This window comes from Mastigoproctus giganteus, chromosome 12 (assembly GCF_048544385.1).
Source record: "Mastigoproctus giganteus isolate SK-2022 chromosome 12, ASM4854438v1, whole genome shotgun sequence".
Classification (NCBI taxonomy): Eukaryota; Metazoa; Arthropoda; class Arachnida; order Uropygi; family Thelyphonidae; genus Mastigoproctus; species Mastigoproctus giganteus.
In genome coordinates, this window is record NC_143586.1 from 106,052,225 (window position 1) to 106,074,686 (window position 22,462).

Consider the following 22,462-nt stretch of genomic DNA (forward strand, 5'->3'; position numbering starts at 1 on the left):
TAGCGTACCAAATGTGTATGGTACTATACTCAGGGTAGTGGAGAATAAAAAAAGATCATGGGGTAATTATACAGTCAGATATGAAGTTTTCTGAGCAGTGCAGATAGGCTGCAAGAGTAGCTCATGGAGTTCTGTCATTGATATACAGGAATTTTGCTAGCAGGGATAAGGAGGTGATTATCCCCTTGTATAAGGCAATGGTCAGGCCAAACCTTGAGTACTGCGTACAGGTCTGGAGGCCTCATTTTAGGAAGGATGTAGAGCTGCTGGAACGAGTACAGAGAAGTGCAACAAGATTAGTGAATGGAACAAAGCGTTTCCATTACCAATAAAGGCTTAAGTTTGCAAATTGCAGTGCCTGGAGACTAAACACCTTCAAGGTGATCTGACTGAGGTGTATAAGGCTTTAATGGTTTGAGTAAGTTCAATGCTGAAGGGACATAAATTCAAAAGTCAGTTGTAGAACAGATGCGCTGAAATTTGCCTTTAGTCAGCGGGTGGTTGATTGTTGGAACAAACTTCCATCTGTCATGGTGGAGGTCGGCAACTTAAATAAGTTCAAAGCAGAACTAAACAAACATTTGGAGTGAATGAATGGGTAAAATGAGAAGGGGTTTTTTTTGGCTGATGCTATATAATCTTGCTTTCTTGCATCACATGCCTCTACTAATACTAATACAGATTTGCAGATCCTACAAAGATCATTGGGAAAAAATATATATAACTTAACTATGGTTCAAAATAAGCAATTAAATGAGAAAAAGAAATGTAATTCTTGGACAGTAGCTAGCACAAATTTCTTATCACTAGAAGCTTGCCACAATTCCTCTTAGTTTCCTTGAAGAAAAGAAGACTAATGATATGCCTACATGAAACAGTGCACTGAACAGTAGCAGTCCTTGTGAATGTCTTTTGCAATAATGACATCATAAACTATAATGAATGTTACCAGCAATAAGGGCAGCATTTACTGTGAGCTGCATAAAGTTTAGTAACTAGAATGTTAAGAATTGCAATTTTTAACAAAAAAGAGTACAGGTAGTTCTTGACTTTACGAGTTAATTCGTTCCTAGCACGCTCATAAAACGGGAATTAAATCCCATAGACAATGTTAAAAATAGGGGTTATTTTCAACGATGAAATTAGTTAGCTAATTAGTTTGTTTAAACAATGATTGATTTTTCCAAAGAAATTAAAATGCAGCCGTAAAATCAAGCAAATTATAATAATAAAGAAATAATTTATGACTTACAAATTTTAAACAATGTTTATTCTTCATCATCGACTAAATGCACACTTGTTAATCATTTATTATTGGCTCGGCACTCGTTGGTTTGTTGCACAAGGAGTCGTCTTCTTCAGAAATGCTTCAAGAGGCGTTTATTTCCAAGATAATCTTCTATTTTCTTTATAAATTTCAATAGATGCATAAGCATTTTTTAACGGAACACACAAATTGCAACTAACACGATTTGTGTGAATTAACAAGTTTATGAAGCTTAAAAGAAAAAGAAATGAAGAGAAGATTCTGAAAATTTATGTTTTTTATATGATCGAAGAGTTCAGTAAAGGGGAAACACATTTCACCATAATAACGCAAAAACCACACAATTCCAGCTATCGGTATTTTCGCAAATGCAATAACATCGAGTTTACTACTTGTTTATAACTGCTTGCAGTAACAGAAAAGCCCACTAAACCGGAAAGTGCAAATTGTTTTATGATCATGACCTCCACAAATGTGCTTTAGAAAAATGTCACAAAAGTGTTCAAAACTGGTTCTTACAACAGAATATATGATAACGATGAATGTGTAGTGCATTTTATTGATTTGAATCGGTAACTAATACAATTTGCACTATAAAAACAACCTTTTAGAGTGTTAAATTAGAGAGAGATAGCGAAAATTTCTACTTCCAAGGTCGTGGAACAAATTGCCAAAAAACAATGTGTTATTGGGTTCACATTACGATATTTTCATGATACAATTGTGTCTCTGGAACGGATTAATATCGTAAAGCTGGATACACTGTATTGTATAGCTATGTGCGTGGTTTGAAATGAGGTATTTATGAATGTTTAACATTCATTTTTTGCAATTAAATGTTCATATTTTCGATTTTGTTGATACTTTGAAAGAAAAAAAACTCATAAACCTGGGAACTCGTAAATGAGAACTGCCTGTATACAATTCATAATACGTGGTAAACTGTATTCCCTTCTCTCTTTCATAAGTACCTATGTAATGTTCTCTTCTCTCACTGTATAAATTCTGTAATTGATTTCGTAAGCATCATAATTAAACTACCTCCACTTTTTTCTTAACAACATCCTTAATTCTGAAAAGTTCTTACAATTTTTTTCATAAAAGCATAACAAAAATTTCTTGAACTATATTCACTGAAGTTCGTTTCTATAACTATTTCATAAAATAAAATGATCAAAACGACATGATAAACTTATTTTTATTATTACATAAAAGAATATTTTAATCATAAAATAAACAAATTTTCATTTCAACCCTTGCCACATCATTTTTGTGAATAGTTTTTGGTAAGATTTCTATTCTATTCTGGCCTTGCCTACTAGCATCACAGTAAAAAAATTATTAACCTGGTTTAGACAAAAAGTGATAATGAAAGCGATTAAAAAATAAGTCACTCCACCAATTAATAGTAAAACTAAAATTGCTAAGTACAAGAAGAGGAAAACAAACAGTACCACAGCAAAGTTTGTAGCTTTCTGCCGATGCAATCACCATGCAGCCACTGCAAACTCTGCTGCAGCAATGTATGTAATGTGCTGTGGTGGCTACATGCTAAATGCATCGGCAGTGAACTACAGACAGCTACAGTGGGCTACACATATTTAGCCAACTTTAATTTATTTGTGTGTGTGTGTGTGTGTGTGTGTGTGTGTGGTGCATTGTTAGTGTCAGGCCATTTTGCCACCAGGGAGCAGCCAACACCTAGATGCCTGGTGCCTGTTCCTAGGCAGGATGAGCCAGGCCAGGGTCTGCTATTGTCTGTGAGTGCTATAATGCATAAATCCTACACCTACCAGAGGTAGTGCAATACCGGTGGGTGATACCATAGACACTGCTGCAGCACAGTTTGCAGTGGCTACACGTAGAATGCATCGGCAGTAAGCTACAGCACAGTTCGTTTTTACTTAGCCACTAAAATAATGAAATAGTAAATATTTAGGGAATTACACTCTTACCGTATATGTTCCCAGTCCACACCTTTGAAAAACATATTCTGTCTAATTTCGTCAATCCCCTTATTTCTTCCCAACCTGTTTTCTGCATCACAACAAAAATGTTGTATCAAATCACAAGCTTCATTTGAAATGGGTACTTCTGGTGGAAATATTAACGTTTCTTTCCAATTTTTGACTTTCCTGTATGTTTCCTGGGGTGTTTCAGAACAGAATGGAGGGTAACCTACATATTAATGAATTTTATATTAATTTTGAATTCAAATGTTTTTTTTTGTAAAAAAGTACATATTAAAATGAACTGGATAATTTAATATATGAACTGCAATTTCCTGCAAAGAAAGAAATAATATAAATATAAAAAATAAAACTTTAATTTAAACCATAAATTTGGATAATAACCTAAGAAAAATTTTATAGATCTTGGATAAACTGAACGAATATACAAAATTACTGAAAGAGTAGAAGGGGGTCTTGTGAACAGAGTAAGCAATTCTGTTACATGATTTAATTTAAACAAGGTATTCACAAAGGTAAAAAATTTTGAGATATGATATAATTACAATTTACTGTATTTACATATTGTATCATTCATTTCTGTTTTAAATTATTAACACTCAATATTACAGATGCTACAATTTCTCATTCTTTGGAGAATGGAAGCCTGAGAACCTTCTAAGAAGTGATTATGGTATATTTGTTCTGTTTATGGCTCCTTGGTTGTACCAGGGAGTGTCCTGTACTAATCTTAGGATACTTTCTTGTCGTACCACAGTTTAACTGTGATTAAATTTATCCATTATGCTTTTGTGGGTGGGTGACAGATAGACACATGGTTGATCTACAGGGGGAAAAAAATATGTTCACGTTGTTGGTTCACTTCATCCATTAATTCAGACATCTTGCAATTCCGTTCAAACTTGTTGAAACTAGTCGAGATTTTGTCATTGTAGATGCAAAAATATTTGGACCCCTTGCTAACCCCTTCCTTTCTATTGATTGCTTTGTTCTGGAAGCATTTCATAAAGATTTCCTTGAAAGTTCTTCTTTGATCACTATTATCTGCAGACTGTAAAGAAGTAATATTAAAATCCCACTCCAGCTCCAACCCACATTCAAAGCATGAATGACTGGGTCACACTATATCTCTTTTGTTTTTCCAACATGGTATGTAAATGCCTATAAGACCCACCACATGAACTCATTAGCACTTGTAATTAAGTGCTGTATATAGGTACCACTTGGATTTTTGGTTTTCTTCTTGTGTTGCATTAAATTCTTCATGGAGCAGGACCTTGTGTAATATACGGCAATTTGAAAGTTTTGACAACACTGGTTTTAGGCTTTGCATGAAAGAAATTGTCAAATTCAGTAAATTTTTTTTTTGAAGGGGAGCCCTTTGTATCAATTATAATTTTGAAAATCGTGTTAGGATATTGATTCTTTAACCCTTTCCTGAGTACGCACATCTAAATTTTTCATAGAAGGTACCAAAGGAGTATAAATGTATATACACTTTGAAAATTCCTTCAATGCAGTATCAACAAATATCAATATACATATAGATTCTCTTGCATTTATACAGAGAACATGCTACCACCCATCAACTGCATTTAAAGTAATATCATTATACCACACAACATCCAAATGGATGTTGAATCTGTGTGGTGTAAAATGGCATGCAGTGGAGGGGAGATGACTGTCAGGGTATGTTAGAGACCAAACGATTCTGAGGTGTATGAAAAAAAATTTTTATAGGTAAATTGAATCGGCAACCAAGCATGACTGCCTCATTATGGGTGATTTCAATCTACCTCTTACAGATTGGAAATCTGTAAGATTTCTACCTCTTTTATGGATAATTGCTATCTATTCCAACATGCCGGGGAAAGTACAGAGGGTTCTGATATCCATGACTTGGTTCTCACCAAGGATCCAAACTGCATCCAAAATTTGACAGTGCAGGAACCAACAGTGGGCAGTGACCAAAGAGATTTTATCACTTTGGTCCACTCCAATTTCAAGAGAGGGGACTATAACAGATTGAGGTATTTCTTGGATTCCAGTAACTGGAGATACAACTGTAAGATGTTGGATACAAGATGTTTATGGGAACTATTCAAGGGAGTTATCTTGGAAGCTACCAATACAATGAATTGGTAGCTTCCTGGTCTGATGTGTCCTACTGTTTCCAACTCTATCATGCTGATGATCATATCTGCATTTGGAAAAATACAATACAAGGCCATGGTACCTCGATTCACTGTTGGGGTTCAACAGAGGCAGTGGTGTTATGGTTTGAGGACTTTTTGTGGCACGCCCTGGGTCCTCTGATCACTGTTAATCAACAACTCAATGGGGAATGGCTACGCCATCGACCTCATCACGAAAACAGTGTATCCAGACAACTCTGGTGTCTATTAACAAGATGCACCATGCTGCAAGGTCTGGCAGGTTGTTATCTGGTTTCAGGAACTTTAAAATGAATTCTTCGTTCTCCCATGGCCACCCAACTCAACCAATATCAATCAATCCAATTGAGCATGTTTGGAACCAAATGGAAAAGGACATTAGATACTATGACTATCCAACTGACAATATGTGGGTATTACTGGTCATATTGTGAAATGCATGAGTAACATTACCACAGGATGCCCTACAACGCCTTGCTGATTCCATGCAAAGATGTGTAAGGACTGTATTAGGGACAAAAGGGTGGCCCATGAGATATTAGGCAGACTTCATAATGATTCCCAAAGAGGTATAAAAATGTCAATTGCTGGGCAGGATTCTTGAGTAGTTGGTATCTTATTATTAATAGAATTTTTTTATTTTATAAACTCTACTTAGATCCCCAAAAAGCTTATAATTTTTCTCTACTGTCACTTGTTTTCTAAGAGTATTTAATATAAATACTTAGTATTTAATACTAAGAGTATTTACTTAAATAGTTTCAAAGTTAATAACCATGCATACCTTTCACCTGATTCTTTAAAAATATATATACAATTTCAACAGACAGAGAGATAAGACCACAGAAAAAAAAAGTAATACTGTGGTGAGACAACAGTTGAAGGGCAAAGAATAAGAAATGCAAAAAAAAAAAAAAAAAAAATTAGCAAGGACCAAACAAATGAAGAAGCAAGGTGGTCACACAGGAACTAAAAAAAATGCAGGAAGTAACCAAATATTAATTTTGATTTTAATGTCAAATGCATTGAACACAAGCAGTTCTGATGGAACTTTAGAAAACTGAATGTGATTGATATTCTCACACATAAATTTGCAATTTTATTATTCAAACCAATATTTTGAATTATGTGGAATATTTTCATAAACAGAACTGAAAGAGAGACACATCCTACATTTTCAAAATATACACTGCATACTGTATTTCTTGATTAAACTTAAAAACAAAAAAAAATTCTTCTTTTATCATGCTGGAAATTCTTTTTCCTTAAAAATTTCAGTTTTCTAGTTAATCAATATGCATCATGTATACAAATACTGGTTGTGAATCACACTAATCTACTCATCCATGTTTTTTTTTTTTTTTTAATACAATTTTTTGTAGTCATTTCAGAATATATTTCATGTCTCATTTTGCTTTTTCCAAACTGCTATTAATTATTTACCTATAAGCATTTCATACATGATAACTCCTAATGACCACCAATCACAAGCACTACTATACCCAGTCATTGTGAATACTTCTGGGGCTATGTAATCAGGTGTTCCCACTGTAGAATATGCCTAAAAATAAGAAAATTGCCATATTAAACTCTTTAGATATATATATTATTATTTTTAATTCTATTTCAATATTAGTGAAAAAATCCTACAAATTATGTCATTCTTGCTAGGTAACTTTCTATTCATGAATTAGGATGGAATAAAATACTACCCATTAAAAAAAATAAATAAAAAAAAAATTTCACACCCAATCAAGGATTCATAACCATCAACAGTTAATGAATCCTAAAATAGTAATCATACAGCCAGTGGTCAAGTAGGAGGGTACAATGGTACACATGCTTTGAGTGATCATGGTTCAAGCTGCATGACTATTAAATACCGTAGAATGTTCTTGTATTCTCTCTATCATAAACTCTTCTAAACTTATCTGGTCATCTCTGAGTATAAACAGAAAATTCTTTTATTTATTCTGAGAAGCATTTCTCTGTTCTTAAGTTTGTTTGTTTTTTATTTATTTTTTTATGCTTAATATACTAATTATTTGTTTTACAAAAAAGATGCATTTCTTTAGTCATTCATTAGGCAAAAGTTAAATAAAATGAACTTCTATTAATTTAAAGGTAGTAATTAGGGGTATGGTGACTGAGACTGCATACAGATATAAATAATAAAGAAATGTGAACATATAGTACACACATGTATATGTGTATTTATTATAATAAATGATAATTTTAAATGAGCAGTAACAAATTAAATTAAACATGCAGTCTCAGTCACTATGCTGTTGTCAATAACAAATTAAATTAAACATGCAGTATAACAAAATGGTGATTCACTTACTAGATTACAGCTTTTGTCACAGCAAAAGTGAACAAGTCACTTGGGACTGGAGTCAATCCAATTATAATAAAAGAAGCAGAAAAAAGAAGTAATCAACTTTGTACATGAGGTATTACAAAAGCCAGTTAACACAGGGAAATTTGTTTACAGTTTAATGGTTATATTTCCATTAGATCAAACTTCATTCCTTGTAATCTATTAGTTTTCAGTTCATCTGTCTAAGCTAACAGTTATTTCCTAAATCATTTCTTTGCTAATTTTCTGCATTCTGTTGTGATTTTATTTTTCAGTTGGTCTGTCCAAGGTATGCTTAGCTGACTTCGTATAATCATATCAGTGCTTCAAGGTGGACACTCAACTGCGTACAACATTCTATCCATCTGTGTGATATTTTCATCCAACCACAGGCTGGTTGTGGTCTTGGGGGTAACACAGATACACAGAGAAAGTATACATACAAGAGCGATGCCTAATAAAATGCACCGTTTTTTCAAAAGGCATATGCAAGCTGTTTTTTTTGTTTTTTTTTCTCCTTTCAGTGACTAGGTTTTGTAAATGCATTTTTATTACTGACAACAGCATTTTAATAAATTACAGATTACTGGCATTAATCTGTGTCATTTCTAAAATAATAGAAATTAAACTGTCTTTTTGTATACTTACAAGTTGCCTTCTATTCCTTTTCCAACTTTCAGCTTTTCTTTTGGAATCCATTGGATTATTAGCTGAAAAAAAATAATCAGAAACATTTATTCATTTGGAATATTATCACAAATAGCTCAACAACATAAAACTGTGGCTTTCACTTCAGTGGTGGAGGACACACCCTTCAACTGTGCTCTACTTGACCTCCCCACTCCAGTGGGGAGGTCAAGTAGAGCACAGTTGAAATAGTGGCATTCCTCCACTAACAATAAGCTTACAGTGGTGTTCCTCCACCACTGTAAGCTTATCCAGAACCTCTTAATTATAGATTTTTATGCATTAAAAGATTAAATAGAAATTCCTTTCATGGAAACAAAACTTATTTTTGAAAACTTAAAATGGTATTCATAAAGAAAATAAATAATATTTATATAATAAACGATCACATATGAGCCTATAAATAAAATGAATGATAAAGGCATATAACACTTTGTAACATAAAAATGTTGATGTTTAGCTGTATCTTATATGTGTTTTGTGTGCTGAATTCAAATATGTCCTAGGTTTTAATCTACTCCTTTTTTCTTTTAGGTTTGCTGCAACTACCATATAGGTGTACATTATCTTCAGACTCCTTCTACTATGTTTGTAGATATTATATAAGCCCAAAGCATGTGAAGCTTAACATTTTGTGGCCCCATATGAAGCCTATTTTCAAATGCCTGTGGGTGATGCTGTGACCTAATTTCTGCTGTGATAATTGCAGGTCAACACCAGAGGGATGGTTTCATGGTAATCATTAGCATTATGCTATACTTTATATATGGTGAAAGCCCACAAACCATATGAGGACTGCAACTTTTGTACAGTGGACATATCACAGTTTAAATGACTTGCAGATCAAAAAGCTGTAGTGTATCCCGACATGCAATCCTCTGTTGTTCCCAGTGCCACACAATGAAGCATTGGAAATTTACAATCCAACTTCGAGAGAAGAATCTTCATACAATTCTGATTCTGTTCAATTATCCTGTTCACCAGATTCTGAAGATTCTTCTTCAGAAGAATCTTCAGAATCTGGTGAACAGGATAATTGGGACACCTCAGAAGCCTGTTCAAGTAGTGCCACATTTCCCTAATCAGCAAGAATTGGGTCTAACCAAATCAAATGCAAAGTTCCGGACATTTCGTTTAAAAGAGCAGCATCCACTAGTCCCCAGTGGTTACACTTCTATATAAGACATGCCACTTATACACATTTTCACACTGTTGCAGAATTCTTCTGCTACTGTTTTGACCCTACTGGTCTTTATGGAGAAAATGGTATTAGTCACAATCCAGATGAGTGTTGTATTTTCATGGGTAGTTCAAGCAAAATTTTTAGAGCTGTGTTGCTTCCAATCGGCATATATGCCCATCAGTTCCTGTTATGCACTCTGTTCATATTAGAAAAAAAAAAGACTACGGAAATTTGAAGCATATGTTACAGAAGATATATGACCAGCATAAATGGGATATCTGCGAAGACTTCAAGATGTTGGAGTTCCTTCTGGGTTTGCAAGGTGGTTTTACTAAGATCCCTGCCTCTGACAAACCAGAATAGTAAACTGGCACTATAGGAGAAGATAATAGTCTACCACAAAATCCCTTGGTTCCAAAAAACAGTTTTGCTTTCCCAACTCCATATCAAGCTGGGACTGGTGAAAAAATTTGTTAAAGCATGCCTCCACAAGGTGATACCTTCAAGCATATACAATCTGTGTTTCCAAAACTGCCTAATGCAAGGTGAAAGGTGGCATATTTATTCACTCATAAGTTAAGCAGGTGTTGGCTTCGAAAGAATTGGAAGACAAAATGGCTGATGCTGATTGAATTGTGTGGCAGTCATTTCACCCTAATAATAAATGGGTTTCTTGGTAACTTGATTGGAAAATTACATAGACCTAGCTGACAAGCTGATTAAAATTTACAGAAAAAACAGAATACAAAATGCCCATTACTTGCACTCACATATAGTTTTCTTCAGATCAAAACTGGGTAATGACAGTGAAGAGCAGAGGAAGAAATTCCACTAGGACATACAGTCAATGGAGAAAAGATATCAAAGAAAGTGCAATGAGGTTATGATGAGTGACCATATACTGGTTCTCGTGTCACAAAGTCTCAACCAATCTGCCCTTTCACCAATTCAGACCTCAAAACAGAATACTGCTCTGGTTCAAGAGGATTTAGCTTTATTTGGAGATTCTATTGACAGGGAAATGGGTAGCATTTTTTTTGTAATAATGCAGATAATAAGAGTGTGTCTGAATTGATAAAGTAACCAACAGATTGTCAGCTTTTAAGGGGGGGAGGATAAAGAGTATTATTATTCATAAGGGGGATTAATGATATAATAAGTGCTCACAAATTGACATTTTTCGTGTGAAAATGTCTCTGCATCTGCAGTGCTGCCCAGATATGATAGGAGGGACTATACAGAAAGCCTTATAGACTAACTCAAGACCTGAATTCTGAAAGGCTTCCGAGGAAAATTTTTGTCAGTATAGTCTGCTCTTGTACATAGAAAGAGCCCATTTTGTAGTGATAGAATACATTTGAATAAAGGTGGTGCAATGATCTTTCCCAATATCAATGAGAACTTGAGGGTTTAGGGAAACTGTTAACTAGGTTGTTCTTGTTATTAAGGTTTATAAGTATGAGGGCTGCAGCGGTCATGTTGTGCCCATTCACAATCTACTGATAGAAACTGACATAGGAGTTAATTAAAAGTGATCGTATAAATCAATTCATTTTAAGTAACTGTAGAATTCTATCATGTTGGCATTGTTTCATAGGAGGTAGTAGTTGTTGTTTGGTTTTTTAGGAGCATTAGCAACTAAGGCCATATTGCTCCGGTGCGGTGGTCATTCCCTGACCTTTCCGCATCCTCCGTATTTGGTGGTGACGGGCTCGAACCCCGGTCTAATCAAGAAGCGTGTGCTACGCACTGCTGCTCCTTCCCACCTGGCTACGGAGGCGCCTGGAGGTAGTAGTAGTAGTGGATGTGATGCAAGAAAGCAAGTGTATGAGCTTATGCAGCATCAGCCAAAAAAAAAAAAAAAACACACCATTTCCTCCAAATGCCTGTCCAGTTCCTCCTTAAATTTATTTAACCTATCAACTTCTAGAACGACAGATGGAAGTTTGTTCCAGCAATTAACCACCCGCTGACTAAAGGCAAATTTCCGCACATCTATTCTACATCTGCCTTTTCTTAATTTGAATTTATGCCCCCTTAGGTTCGTAATCTAAAAACAAGTGGAAGGATCCCATCAGAATTCAGTGTGCTCAACCCATTCAAGGCCTTATACACCTCAATCAGATCACCACGCAGGTGCCTAGTCTCCAGCCACTGCAATTTGCAGAACTTAAGCCTCTCTTGGTAAGAGGATCACTTCATTCCCCTCACCAATCTTGTTGCCCTTCTCTGTACACGCTCAAGCAAATCTACATCCTTCCTAAAATGAGGCCTCCAGACCTGTACGCAGTACTCAAGGCGTGGCCTGACCATTGCCTTATACAGAGGGACAATCACCTCCAGCAAAATTCCTATATATCATTGACAAAACTGCATGACCTGCCCTGGCAGCCTGTCTGCATTGCTCAGAAAACTTCATATCTGACTGCACAATTACTCCCAGGTCTTTTTCATTTTCTACCACCTTAAGTGTAGTACCACACAGTTAGGCGCCTCCGTAGCCAGGTGGGAAGGAGCAGCAGTGCGTAGCACACGCTTCTTGATTAGACCGGGGTTCGAGCCCGTCACCACCAAATACGGAGGATGCGGAAAGGTCAGGGAATGCCCACCGCATATTCCAGGAGCAATATGGCCTTAGTTGCTAATGCTCCTAAAAACCAAATAACAAACAAACAAACCACACAGTTGGTATGTTTCTTTGGGGTTACTTCTACCCATATGCAGTACTTTGCATTTGTCAAGGTTAAACTTCAGTTGCCACTTCTTAGCCCATCTGCCCAAATTATCTAGATCCTGTTGCAGTAGCACACTGCCATTAACAACCCTGCCAACCTTTGTATCATCTCCAAACTTCGACACTAAGCCTGATATACCTTCATCAATATCATTGATAAATATACAAAACAACAGAGGACCCAACACCGAACCCTGTAGGACTCCACTAATAACATTAGTCCACGAACAGCAGCACCCATTAATTACCACCCTCTGTCTTCTCCCACTCAACCATCCTTTTATCCATTGTAGCAACTTACCCTTAATACCATTCTGCTCCAATTTGTACAATAGTCTTCCATGCGGAACAGTGTCAAAAGCTTTCCTGAAATCCAAATATATGATATCAAAATTATTTTTTGCATCCAGTTCCTTTGTAACCACATCATAATATCCTATCAAATTTGTCAGACAAGACTCTCCCTTAACAAACCCATGCTGTGTCTGAATTATTGCTGCAGTCTTGTCTAGATGATCCTGCCATGCATCTTTAACCAGTGACTCCATTATTTTACCTGGAACAGAAGTTAAACTAACTGATCTGTAATTACTCGTGTTGCCCTTCGATCCCCCTTTGTGAAGAATTGGGGATACATTTGCACATCTCCAGTCCGTGGGTACCTCCCACGAGTCCAAGGATGCTTTCATAATTATGGCTAAGGGTTTGCTTAGTTGCTTTGCCGCCTCCTTTAATATAACTGGATAGATCCCATCCACCCCAGGTGCCTTTCTTATGTTTAACTCCGACACTTTCTCCTCCACTTTGCTATCAGTTATTACAAAATCATTAAGCACCCTGCTACAATTTGATAACCTCCTGCCATTTTCAAACCTTAACTCCTCATGTGTGAATGTAGATGCCAAATACTCATTCAGTTTGTTTGCTATCTGAGCAGGATCATCAACAGTGGAACCATTGATATCAAGTGGACCAATCAGATTCATCCCCTTCCTTTTAGAGTTTATGTAAGTAAAGAAATCCTTGCTGTTTTTTTTAGCATCTTTTGCCAAAGATTTGTCGTAATCTGCCTTCGCCTGCCTAACCTCCTTTGTGACCTGATTACAGACTAGCTTATATCTGCCATAGGCTTCTGAGTCGCCTTATAATTTATATGCATCCCATGCATTTTTCTTCTCTGTCACGAGTCTCATTAGTTCATTTGATAACCATTTAGGCCTAAACCTTGAACAATATTTCTTAATAATAGGTATGAAACTTTTAGTAGCATCCACGATTAATTCCTTGAATGCTTCCCACTTAGAATTTACTGTTGGTAACATCGTCAGTTGATCCCACTGTACAGAATTTAAAAACTGTCTGAGACCACTGTATGTGATGTGCTAATGTCAATTTTAAGTCAACAGATTTAAAGGCTGCTGTCTTGTCGGCACAGTAATAAGGGCAGTCTATGAGGCCATGTTTTACAGTTAGCAAGGCATGGCAGTGTATTCACTGTGAGAATCTTATCCCCGCAAGAAGAAAGAGATACAGGGGCATGCAACCTCTTTTAGGCTTCTAAATTCAATTGCAAAGAGGGCAGTTAGGTATGACCCATTTCTTACAATGTCTCCACTCTGTCTTGCAGATGTTCCAATTCAAACATCTGTGAATTTTCGCAGATCATTATCATCATTAGCCATATGCAAGGAAGCCTGTGGCTTTTGCTGCACCAGCCAAAAAAAAAAGAGAGAGAGAGAGAGAACAGAGTCAGAAGTAGAAGGGAATCGTCAAGGAAGAGAATATCCAGGTCACGACCCTGGGTGTGCCAAGCCCATACTCACCAGATGTGAACCCATGGGGTCATCTTCTGAACTGGCTTCTAAAATTGCCCCTCTCTCTTCCAAAATGGTCCAAACACATTCCTCAACCAGTTGGCATCCTTTTACTGTCCAACTTCGAAATAACAGAACCAATATTTCTTCTTCCTCATTTATTCTTGCTTTTCATACATTTGCTTTCTTGCATCACATGCCACTACTACTACTATTCCTTCAACTTTCACAGATATTTCCTGAAAATTACAATCTACAGAAATTCAAGTCTAATGTCAACAAGTATCTTCTTTCATCTTCTCGACCTTCAACCCATGCACGGTACTAAATTCTAATACCACTTGTGCTCGGGATTTTCATTTAAAAAAAAAAAGCCTTAACTGCACCTAGAGTAATTTCAGGAGTGTTGTCAATAAAATTAGTGAATTTGAATTCATGGTTCAGACAACTAATGCTGATATAACAAAGCTAACAGAAACATACTGTCACCGAGAAAATAAAAGATATTGATATTTTTTATTTTTTGAAAACAGGGTATGATGAGTTTCACTATGGTATTTAGGAAAGACAGGGAAAACAGAATGGATTGGGGGGGGATATGCTTCTTATTAAAAGCATGGCTAAACATGACAAAAGCTTTTGCAGATTCTGAAGTTAAACGTGATAGTATAGAATCTGTTGTTGTAAGTTAGTTGGGAGCAAAGATATAATGACAGCGGGAGTAATCTATACATCAGAAGATTGTGAAAATTATAACTAGAGCTTCTAGTTACAGATGAAATGGGTGAACAAGGGTGAATGTCTTATTTCAGGTGATTTCAATTTGCCTCTTACTGATTGGAGCAAGTGGGAGGGAAACTTGCCATGGGGAACAAAATTTTAAATTAACTAGATGATTATTATTTGTATCAGTACATTAGAGAAAGTACTAGTAGCAAGAATATATTCTAGAACTTATCATTACTCACAGACCATGTGACATTATAGGGCTGCCAGTACAAGAACCATTAGCCAAGAGTGAATATATAGTTCTAAATTGGATAATGAGGAGAGAGATCATAGTTGTTGCCAGTTGGCTGCCAGTACAAGAACCATTAGCTGAGAGTGAATATAGAGTTCTAAGTTGAATAATGAGGAGAGAGAGATCACAGTTGTTACAGGAAAAGATATGGTTTTTAATTTCAAGAAGAGAGGCTATGACAGACTGTGGTGCTACACAGCCTCTATCAACCAGGTAGCACATGTAAGGCACATACACAGCAGAATTATGAAATACCTTTAAAGCAATAGTCGTGGAAGACATGAATGAATGAATATGTCATTAAGAAAATACAGTACAAGGAGGATGTCAAGATGGATGAATAATGAGCTAGTCAGTTTAATGAGTAGAAAAAGATAGAATGAGAAAGTTAGAGATTAAAAATACTGAATCCTGTAACACCTGCACATTGATCCACAAAAAGTAAACAGTACATGCAACCCTCGCATAACACGATTGATAAATTGCAGTAATCCTTGCACAACACAGTATTTACATAACATGCTTTCACTCTAACACGGTTAGAGAATTGCGGTAAACCTCATATAACACAGTATTTTGAGCTTTTGCGTGGGGGGGGGAACCCTGCTATTATGTTAATGTAATTTTTCAACATTTCCATTTTTTTTGTGTGAATCCCCACTGTTGACTCTTAGTCGTTATGTAAAAAAAAAAAAAAAAAGTTTGAAAATCCCCGTGTTAGGTTCTGTGCTATTGAACTTGTGCTTGTTTGCGACCATAAAAAATTGTAACTTCGAAGATTGCAGTTTGTGACCTTTAAGGTTTCTGTAAGATTATTTTGGTTTTCATTTGATCCGTTATAAATTTTTCTGGGTATGTATTACTACACTTTGTTCTTAAGGACCATATTGGAATAATTTCTTTCTTGTGAATTATATTCCAGCACTAAGTCAGTAGGAGGGGAGGGTTCTGATGATATGACTACTGAAGAAGTTCAAGAATTACTGGAAAAAGAAAAAGAGGCTGGTGACGTGGATTTGGTGGAAATGGCAACAGAGGTAAACCACTTCAAGGCGCCTCCGTAGCCAGGTGGGAAGGAGCAGCAGTGCGTAGCACACGCTTCTTGATTAGACCGGGGTTCGAGCCCGTCACCACCAAATACGGAGGATGCGGAAAGGTCATTCAGGGAATGACCACCGCATATCCCGGAGCAATATGGCCTTAGTTGCTAATGCTCCTAAAAACCAAATAACAACAACAAACCACTTCAATTCAGAGGTTGATAGCACAGATTAAAATTCAGAAATTCCAAATTTTACACTAAAAATCATATGGGAAAAGCATAAACTTAGCCGAGCAATTAGAATCTTATTTTCTGAATGCAGATGCTTCGACTGAAAGGAGCACAAAGTTCAAAAGGGAGCTTCCAAAATGCTTAGCTCCATACCATGAAATTTACAAAGATCTATCAAGCAAAAGCAAACAAACCCAGATTACTGATTGTTTAAAGAAAACAGAGAACACAAGAAATCTAGATGCTGCAGAAGAAAGTTCAGAAGGTGAATATATTCTGAAATGGAAAAAGTTCTGGTTTGATTGTGTTTCGCAGCGATGAAGAGGAAGAAAATTAAATGAACGTACATTATCTGAGGTGCTGCCCAAAATCCAGACGGCCAAAATCCCAACAGCCCAAAATCCAGACTTACTGACTGTATTTAAAAAAACAAAAGTTAGTCTATATCTCAGAAACTGTTTCTGCAATAAAAAATGTTTTTCATGTAATAAAAACGGCCACTAAAAACATTAAAATTTTATTTGAACACATGGTTGTTGTTTGGTTTTTAGGAGCATTAGCAACTAAGGCCATATTGCTCCGGGATATGCGGTGGTCATTCCCTGACCTTTCCGCATCCTCCGTATTTGGTGGTGACGGGCTTGAACCCCGGTCTAATCAAGAAGCGTGTGCTACGCACTGCTGCTCCTTCCCACCTGGCTACGGAGCGCCTGAACACATGGAACATGTACATTGCAGTTATAATCAAACATTTAAGTATTATAATAATCTTAATATACTTAAATAATCTTATTAATAATACTTAATTATTATAATAATAAGAAGAAAATGGGATATTTTTCCTGTTACCTCTTTCAAAATATTCTGCTAGCACCCATGGTCATGGCTAATGTACTTGTCAAAGAAATTTGTGAAAGTACACCTAATAACAAATAACTGTATAATTACAGTTTTAGATATGCTAATGTTATTTATGATCCAGATGTCAAAATACATTACTCTAAATTTTAATATTCTGAAAGTATTCTTATTTCAAGTTTTTTATCTTTAGCATTTCAACACTATACCTATAATTACTGCTCAAATGCCCTATACAAATAGCAAAATTCAACTTGAAAAATTACCAATTAAATGCAATATAATAAAGTAAAATTAATTAAGCCATTTTTATTTGCTGATCGTATTTTAAAACTGTTTGTTTTTGTAACAGAAAATATGATCTTCAAATTGAAAGAGGTATTTCTCATGAAAAATTTTATTTTTTATTTTCTTTCTATACAAAATTAATCTAATAATGTAAATTTTTACTTACTGAAAAACTAATAAACATATAGAATTATATTCATATAATTCTCTATATTTTGGGACAGATCCTATTATTTGACATATGTGTATCACAGTTTGTAAGACGTTTATTCAGTTATTACTATTTTAAATAAAAATTAAGTTTCCGATAGTTATTTTTAAAAAACAGTTTGGTGTATTTTTGTTAGCTTTTGGAATGCAACCCCGTTGTACTGGTTCTTAGTCCTGTATAATACAGTTTCACACTACATGAGATTTTTTAGGAACCTAACTACCATGTTATACAAGGGTTCCTGTACTACAAAAAGGGTTAGGCTGGCAAAAGCTGATTATGAGAAGTCACTGGCTAAAAGAATGAATCAGAAAGAGCCTTTGCACAATGAGTGCAGAAAGTCTCAGAAAACCCAGGGCAATGGTGCAGATGAATTGAACAGGTACTTTGCATTGATATTTACAGAAGAAAGACCCTTCATGGATTGAAGAAAGTGTGCAGGTGAAGCTAGGCAGTATGAAATTACAGAACACTGTTTATTAGAAAATCTTCCAAGCCAGTAAGGTTCCAGTAAGTAAACTTCCTTACTTCCAAGCAACTAAAGCTCGTGGAGTTGATTGCATAATTTTAAGTAATTTTTAGGGAGGGAGCAAGAGAGGTGTGCACTGAACCAATGATATTGATTGTGAGGACATCACTGAACTCAGAAGAGATTCCTTTGGACTACAGAAGTGCCAATGTATTGCCAATACATAAAGGTAGTTCTAAGAGTGAAGCGAGTAATTACAAACCAGTCATTGTGACATCAATGGTAGGGAAAATTGTGGAGGCAATAATCAAGAGTTCAATACAGTTTTTTAATTAGCAATGGACTTCTGAAGAATATACAGCATGACTTTTAATGGGAAAACCATGTTTAACCAACCTGGTTAGCTATTTTGACAGAGTCACTCATGAGCTAGATGTAGGAAATAATTTTAGCATTGTTTATTTAGATTTTAGCAAAACATTTGACTCAGTCCTGTATGAGAGGTTACTATATAAGGTGGAATGTGTTGGGATTACAAGTAAGATCCTTGAATGGACTGCAGGAAAGCTGCAGGGCAAGAAGCAGTGGGTTGTGATTAACGGGTACTCTTCAGATTGTGTTAACATAAGAAGTGAAGTCCCCTCAGGGATCAGTAAAGTGTGTTAGCTGTCTAATGGCACCAGAGGTTTCCCCCATCTCTGCATTGTGTACTCTGTTCGTGAAGCATAGTACTATGTGGAGGCCAGAGATTTAAAAGTGTGTGGGATATAGTTATGTTTTGTAGTGTTATGTTCTGTTGTTTCCCTGACCAATTAGCTGTTGCACCCCTAGTGGGACCTACCATTGCCTACACTTAGCCACAAGGAGTCACAGGTCAGATACACCCAGTATATATATTATTTTGGTACTCTGGCAGGTCCTGCCACCATTTCCAAAAATTCCAGTGGCAAGGGGCTAAAAAAAAAAAAAAAAAAAAGGCTGAACGCTGGAAGTCAGAAAAGGACAAAATGGAATTTAAGCAAAGGTGAGATTAAATTTTTAGCTTTGGCTAAATTGTGGCAACATTCAGGGATCAATAAAGTAAAGTGTGAAAAAAAGGTGTGCACTAGAATTTGGCCAAAAGAGATTTACGTGAAAATGGTAGAATTTAGATGTTGATTAGAATTTGGCAGCATTGTTAAGGGGTGTACTTGATCAGTTTAATGAGAGGGGGGGGAGACTGAAGACTGGGGGGAAAACAGATAGAAAATAGGGAAGATAGAGTAGGCATCCCCAAAGAGGTCAGTGGAGACGAGCCCCACCAGGCAGTATTGGGGGTAGGCAGGGAGGAGAGGAGACAGGGACCTGCCTCATCCCCCCTACCCGGGGATGGGGTTTTAAAGGAAACCGGGTTAGAGTACCCAGTTCAGATCGCCAATAGCACATCAGCAGAAAAGCCGCAGAATGTCTTCGTCGGTGTCAGGTCCAAGTAGTGTCGAATCTGGTAAGAAGGTCAGGCTGCCCATCCCGCTCCAGGGGTTGGATGTGTTAGTTGGCAGTGGGGAACCCACCAGGCGAAGGGGTGGGAGAGAGACACATTTACATAATCTACATTCTCACTCTACTTGCATTCTATTTTTATACTTTTTTTTTAAATACTTTTTTCTTATATTTTATACATATATATACGTATACATATATTTTTTTTTCACTCACACCCATTCATCTTTTTCTCACACACGGGGGGGGGGGGGGGGGGGGGCAATGATTTTTTTTTTTTTAAGAAACCCCAAACACGAGAGGTAAATAGTATTTAGTACTGTGCTTGGGTTGGAGGTTCAGAAGATGAAGGAAGATATTTGTTCATATTAGACTTGAACTTCTGTTGACTGTAATTTTCAGGAAAAAACACCTTTGGTATAAGAAGGTGAAAAAAGGCGGCAAAGAACAGGAGTAAGTTCAGGAGCACAGGTTTTGAGAACAAGTGGAGAAATACCATCAGGACCTGGAGCTTTCTTTGCATCGAGATTCGTCAAAATCCATCTGACATCCTTTTGACGGAAGACCACAGGAGGCATTGAATGGAGTGTGTTGGGAATGGTGGGAGGTGTTTTACCAAGATCGTTAATACATGAGTTGGAAGAAAAATGGGATGCTAGCAGGTCAGCTTTATCCTTGGCTGAAGTGACAACAGAACCATCTGGTTTTGACAGAGGTGGGAGCAAAGATGGGCAAAAGTTGTGGCCAATAGCTTTGGCAAGAGACCAGAATGCTCGGCTACCATTAGGGCAATAGCAAGTTATCTACACTTAGCCTGTTCAAAATCTAGTTTGGATGATTGATAACTGCTTTACAATTGTTGTGAGCTTTGGTGTAGGCAGAAAATGAAACTGAAGAATTGGAAACAAGCCAATTACGATATATAACATTCTTCGCTTGAACAGCCTTAGCACGTTTATTGGAAAACTAAGGTTTAGATAAAAGGCAAGATTTTAAAGTGGAGTGTGGAATAAAGGATTCCATTCCTACAAGAATAATTTCACTGACACGATCTGAGCAAACGTTGACATCAGAAGTTTTGAAACAATAATCTGACCAAGGAAAAGAAGAAAAGAAATCTCACAGGTCATCCCATTTTGCATTCTTGTAATGCCAAACAATATGAGGTTGGAAATAGCCATGAGATAATGGCTCCATTGGAGAAGAGACAAATCAGCAAGTTGTGATCTGAGGTGCCTAAAGGACCACTCACTTCGACCATGTACTTAGAAGGGTTGTTTGTGAGAAAAAGATCAAGCGTGTTGGCTGTATGGTTAGGATTGTCCGGTATCCTTGTAGGTAAATGAACAATCTGTGCTAGGTCATTAGTAATTGCAAAAGCCTCAGCATCTCAACCAGCTGTGTGGGTGTGACTAGAAAATGGAAGCCAGCTGGAGTTGTGAAATTAAAATCATCAAGGAAAATTACCTCACTGTTAGGAAAGTTGGACTGGAGAAAGTCAAGTTGCAAAGAGAGGAAGTCAAAGAGTTCCAAGTGATTGGTGGAGTTGGGAGAACAGTAGAGACAACAGATGAATTTGACACAATGAGGTAGAGAGATTTTAAGCGAGAGAAGATCGAAAAGAGGAGATTCCAAATTACCAAGTCTCTGACAGGGCATATCGGAACGGACATATGCACAAGTACCACCTTTGAGGCGAAAGGAATCATACAGAGAATAATTTGGGCAACTGAGATGAGCAGTAGTTGAATCAACTGATAACTGAGATTCTGTCATAAAAAGTACATGGCGTCTGGCAGACTGCAAGTGGAAATGGACGTCGTTGAGATTAGAATTGAGACCACGTATATTTGTGAAATGAACTAGGAAGTGTTTGTGAGGTTTAGATCTTTTCGTAGATATGCTTACTCTATTAGTTTGACAATTCATGGCATATTCAATAGTAAGAAAAAGTGGGGGGACATGCTGTATGAAGTAATGAAATTTTTGTATATGGAGTACACATGGTAAGAATATATTCAGATCCTTGACATAACGTGGCCTCGACAATGCTCCTCCGTATACACACTAGCTGATCCGGAAGCCTCCTTAAGAGCTACCAACAGGTTCGGTCTGGTGTACTAACTAGTAGCCAGCCTGTGAACACCATTTTAGAGCTGTACCCTCGAAATGTAAGGAAGATTGGATCTCGCCATGATGTTCATCATAACCTATTGCATGCGCAGCAATAAAACTTATCGCGATAAAATAAACTCTCAAACATCGCAATAAGCTTGTCAGTATTGTTAGAGATTTTGTGAAAAGAAGTTCATTGGGGCACTGTATTATCCATTATATTGTGTTGTGTTTCTCCGCAAGTTTGTACAAGTGTGTTGTAAAAAAAAAAAAAAAAATCTAAAAAGCAATGGCTAAAAGAAAATTAGTAAAAGAAGAAGAACTGAGAGAAATTGCTGAAAATCTTAATGGGTACTCTTCAGATTGTGTTAACATAAGAAGTGAGGTTCCCTCAGGGATCAGTAAAGTGTGTTAGCTGTCTAATGGCACCAGGGGGTTCCCCCATCTCCATGTTGTGTACTCTGTTCTGAAGACGAAAAAGAAGATTTCGACTCTGATGATTTGGTAAAAGACCCTGACTGGTATAGTTCTTCAAATGAAGGAGAAGATACTGAAATACC

General features: G+C 36.6%; 1 protein-coding gene across 3 annotated transcripts in view; it reads right to left on the reverse strand.

The window, feature by feature from the left end:
- The window catches only part of LOC150077321 (serine/threonine-protein kinase tricornered-like), a 273,055-nt gene that overhangs the window by 37,107 nt on the left and 213,486 nt on the right, over positions 1–22,462 (reverse strand). For 2 of the 3 annotated variants that reach the window (XM_090386937.1, XM_090386938.1), the window contains exons 8-10: positions 8,419–8,480; positions 6,855–6,972; positions 3,223–3,445 (exon numbers count right to left, since the gene is read on the reverse strand). In XM_090386937.1, the coding sequence (XP_090243063.1) occupies positions 3,223–3,445; positions 6,855–6,972; positions 8,419–8,480 (403 nt within the window). Of the gene's footprint in view, positions 1–3,222; positions 3,446–6,854; positions 6,973–8,418; positions 8,481–18,312; positions 18,328–22,462 lie in introns of all 3 variants that reach the window. The other variant, XM_090386939.1, reaches the window with a different exon arrangement.